General features: G+C 33.9%; 1 protein-coding gene across 1 annotated transcript; it reads left to right on the top strand.

The window, feature by feature from the left end:
• Positions 1 to 17: 17 nt before the first annotated feature.
• chrnd (cholinergic receptor, nicotinic, delta (muscle)) lies at positions 18 to 10,957 on the top strand. Its single transcript, XM_088071627.1, has 12 exons — positions 18 to 726; positions 2,679 to 2,824; positions 3,307 to 3,351; positions 3,469 to 3,578; positions 5,037 to 5,192; positions 6,323 to 6,438; positions 7,325 to 7,525; positions 8,047 to 8,158; positions 8,775 to 8,889; positions 9,007 to 9,217; positions 9,638 to 9,756; positions 10,571 to 10,957. Exons 1-12 carry the CDS (start codon positions 669 to 671, stop codon positions 10,751 to 10,753), a joined length of 1,572 nt encoding a protein of 523 aa, XP_087927753.1. The 5' UTR covers positions 18 to 668; the 3' UTR covers positions 10,754 to 10,957.
• Positions 10,958 to 11,594: the final 637 nt, after the last annotated feature.

Genomic DNA, 11,594 nt, shown 5'->3' with positions numbered 1-11,594 from the left:
TATATAAGTATAATATAAGTACCTCAAAGCCACCCATTGTGTATGTATGTAGGTAATGAATTTTGTTTGCCTTTCTGCTTATTTTCTACCACTATTTCATTTTATTGTTTTTATTTTTTTTTAATCTTTTTATTTAATTTTTGTTATTATTTATCTGCTTATTTGTTTTTCTGTTTTCCTACTTTTTTTTTCTTTTTGGTTGTGTATTTTGTTTTTGTGTATACACATAAACCAATAAAAAAATTCAAAAAACAAACACAGGCTTATACAGCAACTTTAACTTGAGAAAAACAACAAGAACAAAACAGGAAAAAATGAATAAAAACGAAGCTAAAGTGACAAATTAGAGAAATTCAGAAAAATAAATAAATCAGTTGACAATCAAATAAAAACACATTAAAAAAGAAAAAAAATAATTTCTTCATGTAAAGAGATAATTGGAAATCGTGAATTAAATGTAATAAATAATTAAATCTTTGCTGTGATTTTGTTGCAGTGGGTGACCTCTCTCCTGGTTCCCGTACACAGAGGAGGAGACGGCGTCCGGCTGCTGTGTGTTTTCTATTTTCTCTCCTGTGTGTTTCTGCAGCTGCCGCCTGTCAGTCTCCGTCTGCAGAAAGACAGAAGGCTGACGGCTGAACGCACGTCTTCTTCACCAACAGTCGGCCATGAAGCTCCGGCCTGCAGCTCTGAGCGCCGTCCTCCTGCTCGCTCTGCTCTCATCCGGTGAGTTTAAATTTTAGGCTTTAAAATGTGTCGTTAAACTGCTTTTGTCTAAACTGTGAGTGTGCTTTTAAAGGCCGGCTCTGACTGTGTTAGCATTAACCCTGTAAAACCTTGAGTGACATTAGTTTTGTGCTGCCTTCAGATGTTTTTAACCTCTGAATCATGAGAAAATTGGTTTTTATTTCTTTTTTAAAAAACATTGGGTAAATGCAATGGACAACATGGTAAAAAATGTCCTGCAAACAGCAACAATTTAGTAAAAGTTGACAAGAAAATGAGCTGAAAACAAACTGGGGGGATTATTAGATATACAGGAAAAATATCAACATATTATTTATGTTTACCTCTTTCTTAAGGACATTTACACCAGTCTGCTTTTGTTTTTAAATTTACTTTTTGCTCTCTTTTTTGCACTTCTTTTCTTATTTTTGGGTAGAAAATCCTCTTGAACAGTTTTGGTTTTAAATACTTTTCTTTTTGTAAAGCAGAATACCAGAAAAATCGCTGGTTTCAGCTCCTCAAATGTTCAGGCAGCGTTCACACGGGCGTGGGAAACCTGGAAAAGTCATGGCATTTTACAACCATGTTTTCCAGGCCTGGAAAAGTCATGGAACTGGTCATGGAAAAATATGGAAATGTTGTTGTGTGTAATATAATTGTTAGTTATCTTTTGTGCATAATCTTGTTATTTATTTTCTGTAGCTGTTGACGTAACTTTGCTCTCATAAGCGTCGATGTGAAGTTTTATTAACATCACGTACGTGAAGCTCACTGAAATAATGTTTGAATAGAGTTTAAATCTCTTCTTTTTTTATGTCCTTGAAATGTCATGGAAAAGTTTGAAAAATGTGTCCATTAAATTGTGTAATTTAAAAAAATAAATAATATAATAAATAATATCCTTCAGATGAAAATTTAGTTTTTAAAAATAAGATGGATTAAAATAGAAATAAAATTTAAAAAAACAATGTATTTTTTACTGCAGCAGATCTGTTTTTATTCTCAGATATATTTAGTTTTCAAGAAATGAAACAGCATGGCCGTGTGGTGAACTGGGAGTGTTTATGGGGGAAATGTCAGCCGGTTTCTGGCGGCGTGTCGATGGCAGCTGGTGTTACAGCAGCCGTGTGGCGTCCTGAACTACAGAGCAGCTGCCGTGACGCCCGAAATACGACCGGCACGAAAATATTCAAACACTCAGACGTTGTTTGTTTGCTCGTGGAGGAATGTAAAGGACGTTTACTGTGCAGTCTTGTTCTTTACTGTAGTATTTACATGTTGTTTTATACTTCTTCACTGTACTCAGGGGTACATATTGTACTTTTTACCGCACTACATTTATCAGGTGACTGTTTTAATCTCCGTCCTGTCCGGTGAAAACTTTCATGCTTCTTAGCTAAATAAACTGATAAAATTTAGGTCATTAAAAAAAAGTCATATAATTAGAAAAAAATAAATATATTCAAGAAATCAATGGAAAAAAGCAGAAAAAATACAGAAAACTGTATTTAAAATAATTATAATTATGTATTTTTTTAATATTTCAGATAAAAAAAAATAAGTATATATATATTCTTTTTTTAAAAAAAAATCTGCACTTTGTTAAAATTTTGTTTTAAAGGTTTTTTTTTTCTTGTTTCTTTTTTAACTAATTTCATGCTAATTTTTGTTCATTGTCTTGTTGAGAGTTTTTTTCCAGGTCATTGTCTTGTTTGATTTTGTTTTTAAGTTGTTGTTTTTAAAATGATTATTTTTATTATTATTTATTTTACAAGCATTTTTCTTGTCCCCTTTTTTTTTAAACAAATTTCTTGCTCGTTTTTGTGGTATGTCATGTTAAATTGCTCCTTGCATTCTCTCCATACTTTAAAATTAATTTGACCTGTTTGCCCAGACTTCAAAGGGTTAAACGTGAGCTTAAAAGGGTTAAAATGTGTGTGTTTTTGTGTCAGAGTGTTGGGGCAGGAACGAGGAGGAGCGGCTGATCAACTACCTGATAAAAGAGCGAGGATACAACAAAGAGCTGCGACCTGTTGAGAGGCAGCAGGACGCCGTCGACGTTTACCTCGCGCTCACGCTGTCCAACCTCATCTCTCTGGTGCAGACCGTGTGTGTGTGTCTGTGTGTCTGTGTGTCTGTGTCAGTGTGTGTGTCTGTGTGTGATGATGTTTTTGGTTCTCTTACAGCAACACATTCTCATCCCAAGTCATGCTACAAAATTATAATATTTACCATTTTCATAATATTAATACAATAATAAATATTAATATTTTTCACTTTTTCCAGGTAATTTTTTGAACTTTCTTTTTTTTCCATTGATTTCCAGCTCATTTTACAAATTTCTCGCTAGTTTTGGGGTAATTTCTCCTTTCATTCCCATTTTTTAAAAAGAAATTAAGCCAATTCGTACAGATTTTAAAGGGTTCATTAATCATAGCGTGCTGAAATTCAGATTTTAACAAGTAATCCAGGTTACCAGTGCAGCTCAGTGTCTGTTAAATCAACAGACAATCATCATTTAATCATTAAAATGGTTTTAACAATCGTCCTTTGTAATCTGCGTAATCTGTTGTTTTGTAGAAAGAAGTCGACGAGACTCTGCTGACGAACGTGTGGATAGATCACGTAAGTAAATGTTACACTCTCACTTTACATGAAAGGCATCTTTTACCCCCGAATTTAACGTGTGTGTGTGTGTGTGTGTGTGTGTGTGTGTGTGTGTGTGTGTGTGTGTGTTTATAGACGTGGTATGACTACCGACTGTCGTGGAACGTGTCAGAGTTTGACGGCATCGAGGCTCTTCGTCTGCCGACCAGCATGGTTTGGCTGCCGGAGATCGTGCTGGAAAACAAGTGAGATTCATTTATTTTACAGATATAATAAAATTACTTTTATTATTTTAGAGAGCTGACAGCGAGTTTGCAGGGCATGTTTTCTTTAAAAATGGTCAGAAATATTTAAAAGGGAAAAAAAATTACCAAAGTGTTTTCTTTAAAATATCACCAAAAATATTTAAGGAAACAAAACTGATAAATGTTTTCTTTAAAAAAATATCAAACATTTAAAAAAAAAAAACAACAGCTAGAAATCACTAGAAATATTTTAGAGGGTGCCAAAATGTTGTCTCCAAAATTCACAAAAATTAGCCAAAATGTTTTCTTCAAAATCACAAAAACATATTTAAATAAATTAATGTTTTAAAAAAAACTGTTATACAGTAATGAAAAAAAATCTTCACCTCAAAGTCATTTATTGGTAAAAATGTTTTTAAGAAAAAAAATTGCTCTGAGTTCATTATTTTTTTTCAAATAATAAAATTTAAAAGAGCTATTATATAGTGATGAAAAAGACCCGATAAGGATTATCGATGGTCGTTTCAGAGAACGTTTGCTCTTTGTAAATTTGCCTTAAAGTCATGGAAATTCATTGGTGAAAAATTTTAAAGAAAAAAAAATATCTGCACAGTATCACCAAAATTTTAAAAAAAAAAAAATCCTTAAAAATAACCACAAATATTTAAGGGAAAAAACCTTAATGTTTACTTCAAAATTCCTCAAAAATGTATTTTATTTTAAAATATTTAAAAGAAAACATGATCATCAAACAAACATCGGCCCCTCCTCAGTGCTAAAACAAATATTTGGCATGCGTCCCCTTTTTTCGCACCAGCCCCTCCCCTCATAAATAACAAACAGTCCCTAAGTTATATTTAAATATTCAGTTTTGAATTCTCTATTTTTTAGAGTAATACATATTTTATAAAACTATCATTTAGCAATAAAAAAGAGCTGATGAGGAGTACTGATGGTTGTTTCAGAGAATGTGTGCTCTTTAAAAAGTTTCCTTAAAGTCCTGAAAATGTATATTGAGGACTTTAAAACTTTGCGTGTGTTGTAATTATATTTATTCTTAATTCTATATTATTCTGTTTTATCTTATCTTAATTCTTTTTAATTGGTTTATTTAATTCATCTATTTATCTATTTGTTTTTATCATTTAATTTATTTATTTTTATTCTGCAGTGTTTGAAGTCAAGTACTGTTAATTCTGTGTTTACCGCAAATACTCTTCAAACAGCATTTATTCATACTCTGATCGGTTGCTGTTGTTATTTCTGTTTTGTGATTGTTTCTCTCGTTTATCCGGCTTTAGTTTGGTACTTTTTGGCTCTTTTTTGTCATGTTACTGTGCATAAAAACTCTACTGCTTTGCCTTTCTTGTCAGAGCACTTTGTAAACTCTGTTTTTAAAGGTGATTTATAAATAAAATAAAGTTAAAGTGATCCCACCCGCCTTTTTCTCGCCGACAGTAACGACGCTCAGTTCCAGGTGGCCTACTACAGTAACGTGCTGGTGTATCCTGACGGTCTCTGCTACTGGCTGCCTCCCGCCATCTTCCGCTCCTCCTGCTCCATCAACGTCAACTACTTCCCCTTCGACTGGCAGAACTGCACGCTCAAATTCACGTGAGACGCCAAAACCAAACAGTGTCGTGTGTTGTCGGCCGCGCGGCTTTACATCAAGGCTAAAGCACCGATAAACTGTCTGCAGAAGCACTTTTGTGCAAGATTAATCTGAATTTGTTAAGAAAACAACTGAAAAACAAGCGTTACGTTTACACGTCTAACTACCCTTTAACCCTCAGGACCCGCTTTAATATTAAACACACTCGTATCGCTCTGTGCGCAGAATGTGCTTTTCAAAAACAAGCTGTAAAATATGTTATACATTAATATGATTATCGAGTTAATTTTTAACCAAAAATATCATATATTCATTTTTAATTTTTTTTATTTTAAGCCTTTAAATGTTTTTTGTCATGATGTCACTATGTTTTTAGATAAAAAATAAAAACAAAAGAATGAATGATTTTCATTTTACTGCATGCAAAGTGGATTTCTTTTTTAATTTTTATCACAGCCTGGGATATGTCATTATTATTATAATTATTATTATAACAAATTTATGATAACATTATTATAGTTATCATTATTAGCAGCAATATTGATTTTTATGCTTTTTTTCTTTTTTTTCAGTGTCAAATACTCACATCACATCATAAATATCAAATTTTCATTAATTTTCAGAATTTTGAAGAGAGGAAAAAAGAAGATACCTCTCACAATTATTTAACCCTTTGAAAACCTAAATTCTTTAAAAAACATGAAATCAGCCACGTGGTAAGAAATGCTTCGTAAATTGCAAGAAATTGGTAGATTTAGATTTTTTTTATGTCTGGGGAAAAAAGAAAAAGCCTGGGGAAATTGTCCGATGACTATATTTATAATTACCATAATTACAAAATTTTAACTCTCATTTTCCTTTTTCTTTTTATTGTTTTTGTTAATTTTCAGATCATTTGGTCAACTTTTAGGTTGTTTCTTCAGTTTCTCTCTGCCTTCCCGTGTCTTTAAAAGAAATTTGCTCAGCTTTCAAAGGGTTAAACGCATGTTTTTACAAAATGGAAATTTCATTAATTGTCCTTGAAAAGACATGGAAAAGTTTTGAAATTTTGTCCATGAAAACGTGCAGGAACTCTGTGTGTAGTAAAGGTTGTCCACTGGTTTTAAACTCCATTTCCCATGTTGCTTTGCAGCTCTCTGACCTACAATGCCAAAGAGATCAAGATGCTTTTGAAGGAGGAATACAGCCAGGATGGAAAAGACAAGTGGACGGTGGAGTGGATCATCATCGACCCTGCGAGCTTCACCGGTGAGTGTCTCCCTGATCTCCGTCTCTCTCAGGGACATTTCCTTCATTTTATTTTGTTCAGCTTTGCAGAACAAGAACTGTCACCTTTGTTGATACTGATTTTAATAAAGAGCCAATTTTAACCTTTTGAAACCTGAGCAAATTGGTGCGATTTCTTCCCGAAAAAAAATAGGTTCAAGGAAACAAGCAACTCACGAAACATGGCCCAAAAAAATTAGCAAAAAAAAGAAAACATATATAAATTACCTGACATTAGGCAAAAATAAAAGAATACGAAATAAAAAAATAAAAGTAAAAACAAAATAAATAAGAATTGCCTAGAAAATGACCTAAAATGAAAAAATAATTATTGTACATATTATATTTTCTTCTTTCTTCTTAAATATAAAGATATTAGTTATAAAAAAAATTGACATTTTAACCTATATTTTTTTATTATTTTCTAATAATCCTCCCCTTTAAAAAAACAGGTAAAATTTCTTGCTAAGCTGTTAAAAAAAATAACCAAACCAATTTGCTCAGTAACTACAAAGCATTTGATCGCAGCTCAAGAAAATTGAGGTTGATCCAGGTTTCTAAGGCAGGGCAGCTTTATTTGTACAGCACATTTCATACATAAAGAGCTTTACAGAGCAATAAAAAATAAAAACATAATAAAAGATACAGCTTTAGAAAAGAGATAAGATGCACAAGGTAAAAGCTGTTACTAAATGTAAAAAATCAGTATTAAAAACAGCAAACGTGCAGACAAGAGGTACAAAGACAAAAACATAATTTAAATTTTAAAAACCCCAGAGAAGGCGTGCTCTCCGGTTAACATCACGGTGATCAGAGTGTGAAATTTAGGCAGAAAATCCACCTCGAAGCTCATTCTGTGTTTCCACAGAAAACGGCGAGTGGGAGATCATCCACCGGCCGGCGAAGAGGAACACCTACAAGCACATTCCCATGGAGAGCAACAAGCACCAGGACATCACCTTCTACCTGGTCATCAAACGCAAACCGCTCTTCTACATCGTCAACATCATCATCCCCTGCGTGCTCATCTCCTTCCTCGCCGCGCTCGTCTACTACCTGCCCGCCGACAGTCAGTGCACACGCTCCTCCTGGTTAATTATGGGCGGGAAATCACGTTTGTCGGGTTATGAGGGACATATTTTTTTCTTTAGTTCTTACTTTTTCAATAGATAGATAGAGGATACTTTAAAAAAATATTATTTATTTAAGCATCAGTAAACTTTTTGATCTTATTATGATGGGATTTTGGGGTTTAGTCTTGCATGATTCTTAACCCGAATTGGCTTGATTTATTTCAAAAAACGACGAGAAACTTCAGAAGAAATTGCTAAAATCTATATATATATATATATATATACATATATATATAGAATATAAACAAACAAAACAAAAAACATGAAAATGACTTCAAGAAAGTGCTTAAAATAGACATTAAGTAAAATATTTAGTATAATTTTTGTTTGTTATGTTACATAGTTTCAAATATGTGTGTGTGTGTGTGTGTGTGTGTGTGTGTGTGTGTGTGTGTGTGTGTGTGTGTGTGTGTGTGTGTGTGTGTGTGTGTGTGTGTGTGTGTGTGTGTGTGTGTGGGTGGTGAGAAGGTGACCTTGTCTCTCTCGGTGCTGTTGGCTCAGTCTGTCTTCCTGCTGCTGATCTCTCAAAGGCTGCCGGAGACGTCCATGTCCGTTCCCCTGATTGTCAAGTACGTCTCACATACACACACACACACACACACACACACACACACACTCCCAACCACATTTGTAAACATCAGGGAGGCGTGATGGATATTTGGCGCCGCAGGAATATTGATCAAAACTTGTAAAATTCCCATAAATTTATTAACTAAAGATTGTGGTTGCAGGTGAGTTTTTACGCCTCCGTGCTGGCGATTGTCGTAGCCGGAGGCGTCACGTTTTTGGGTTCGCCCGCCCCATTCAGCAATATCAACCATTCTTGAGAGAATTTCTTCAAATTTGGCTCAAACATGGACAAGAATGAACTAGTTATAATTCGGTGGTCAAAGGTCACCGTGACTTCACAAAACATGTTTTTGGCCACAACTCAGGATTTTTTAAGATAATTATGACACTAATTTGGGGTATTTACCTTGAAACTGTGCTGACTGCAGAGATGGCGGCTGATGCGCAGAGACACACAACTGCTGTAATTTAAATTTTAAATATATTTTTTAAGTAATTCAAGTTTCAAAGAGAAAATAAAACTCAAGAGAATTTAAAATAAAAGAGGCAAAAATATGTAACAAGCACATTTTTGAGTATTAAAATGCTGTGTGTGTGTGTGTGTGTGTGTTTCAGATACTTGATGTTCATCATGGTGTTGGTGACGATCGTGGTGTTGAACTGTGTGGTCGTCCTCAACCTGCACTTCCGGACGCCGAGCACACACGTCATGTCTGAGTGGACCAAGAAGGTAACACACACACTCATCAATACACAACACACACACACACACACACACACACACACACTCCGCAGTAATGTTTAAAAATACACGTGATGACTTTGCCGTCGTTCATTTGTTCTCCAGTTCTTCCTCGAGCGGCTGCCTCGCATCCTGCGTATGTCCCGCCCCTCGGAGGAGGAGCCACACTGGGATGCAGCGTTGCCACGGCGATCCAGCTCGGTGGGCTACATCGCCTCGGCGGAGGAGTACTACAGCATCAAGTCCCGCAGCGAGCTGATGTTCGAGAAACAGTCGGAGAGGCACGGACTGACGGCACGGGCCACACACGCAGCAAGTATGACCGATGACATCAGTTTTAAGAAATATTATACTTTTTTTTTTTTTAAATCATCAGTCGTAATCATGAATATCAAATATTCATTCATTTTCATAATTTTAACCCTTTAAATGCCAGGTTTTTGTCATGATGCCACTATGTTTTTAGATTAAATAAAACACAAAAAATGTATTTTCAATATACTACATGCTAAGTAGATTTTTTATTTTTTATGATCACAGCCTGGGATATGTCAATGTTTAGCAGCAACATTGAGTTTTATACATTATTATTATTATTATTATTATTATTATATTTTACATATCTTGTTCTCTCATGGGACCAAAAAAGAAAAAAAACGATCAGCCATCTTTCCCTAAAAAAAATCAGACTTCATCACAGATTATTAACGTTTTTTCTCTCTGTGTTTTCGTGTAGTCGTGAAGCCGCAGGACGACGGAGGCGTGACGGATCAGCTGTATGCGGAGATCAAGCCGGCCGTGGACGGAGCGAACTACATCATCAAACACATGCGCAACAAGAACGACTACAACGAGGTGAGAAACACATTTTTAATGTTTAAATCTTGTTATAGTTATCATTTTTGTTTTGGACGGCTGTTAACACTGTTATATTCTTATATACATTATATATATGTGTGTAAAACAGGTCAGTATGCTGCTGGATTTTATTGTCTCTTTTGCAATTTTATATATTGTTTTTAACTTTATTTTATTCAGTGTTTTTATTTTCTTATGTTGTGTTTTCATCTGCTGTTTTTTTTACATAAAGAATTAAAAGTGCTCTAACATATTATTGTTATTATTATTATTGTCATTATTTCTATTATATTATCCCAATATTATTAATATTATTACCGTCATCTTTAGAGTAAGAGTGAAGGCTGTTACAGCACATAATGCATGGGTGTCCACATACTTTTGGCCATGTTTTTAATACATATATTATACATATAAATACATATAACTTTATATCTATATATATTATACATATAAATACATATCATTTAATACATATATTAGACACATAAATACACATAATTTAATAAATATATTAGACATATAAATACATATAATTTAATACATATATTAGACATACAAATACATATAATTGAAAACATATATTAGACATATAAATACATATAATTTATTACATATATTAGACATATAAATACACATAATTTGATACATATATTAGACATAAATACATATAATTTAATACATATATTAGACATATAAATACATATAATTTAATACATAAATTAGACATATAAATACATATAATTTAATACATAAATTAGACATATAAATACATATAATTGAATGCATATATAATCTTTTCTCTCCACAGGAGAAAGATAACTGGAGCGGCATCGCTCGTACGGTGGACCGCCTCTGTCTCTTCCTGGTTACCCCGGTGATGACGGTCGGCACCATCATCATCTTCCTGATGGGAATCTGTAACCATCCTCCTCACCTGCCCTTCAAAGGAGACCCGCACGACTACAGAGAGGAAAACCCACGCCTGCTGTAACACACACACACACACACACACACACACACACACACAGGTGAACACACTCCTGTTTGTTTCTTCTTTATTACCTTTGTTTCCAGTTTCACCTCTGAGTGTCTTTTTCTGTCTTTTCTTTTCATTTTCTAACTGATATTTGAAGTGAAATCAGTATATTTATTTTTTTTTGTGTGGTTTGAATAAACATTTAATCTTTTAATTTTATTTTGTTTCTGTTTGATTTTTTTTTTTTTAATCCTACATAAATTCATCATTTCCTCAGTTTTCTAAACTTACAGAGAGAGGAGAGGACGATTTCGGGAAATTAATTCAAAAAGCTGAATAGCTTCAAATGACTCAGATGTGAATTCTTCAGGTGGTGAAGGTGGAACGATGACGTGTTTGGGGTTTTTAACGTGTTGAGAAAAAGCTGGAAAATGCATCGTCACAAAGCTGAAAACAGCTGTTTTTCTGACTTTGTAGAAATTCGGGGTTCCCACAGGAGCCTCGCTACAAACGTACATGAATTGGTGTACATTAACCCTTCGAAACCTGGAACAACGTCAGTTTTTTGGCGCTGTGTCCTTTTCACACATTAAATTTCATACTTTAAAATGACCTGAAACTTTTGTTTTAAAAGAGAAAGAAATTGCTAGAAGTGAAAAAAACAAAAACAAAAAACACGGAAAATTCACACAAAACTTGAGTAACAGTTATTATTGTAATAGTATTTTTTCTATATATTTCTGTATTTTGGGGGTTTTTCGTTCCCCTTTTCTATTTTACTTCCTCTTTTGGTGGTAAATTTTGAGAACTCAAGCCAATTACCCAACAGGATATCAAGGAGTTAAAATGAGCACAA

The sequence above is a fragment of the Plectropomus leopardus genome, chromosome 21, assembly GCF_026936395.1.
Source record: "Plectropomus leopardus strain MGB_pleo_1.0 chromosome 21, ASM2693639v1, whole genome shotgun sequence".
Taxonomy (NCBI): domain Eukaryota; kingdom Metazoa; phylum Chordata; class Actinopteri; order Perciformes; family Serranidae; genus Plectropomus; species Plectropomus leopardus.
This window is presented reverse-complemented; position numbering and strand designations above follow the sequence as displayed.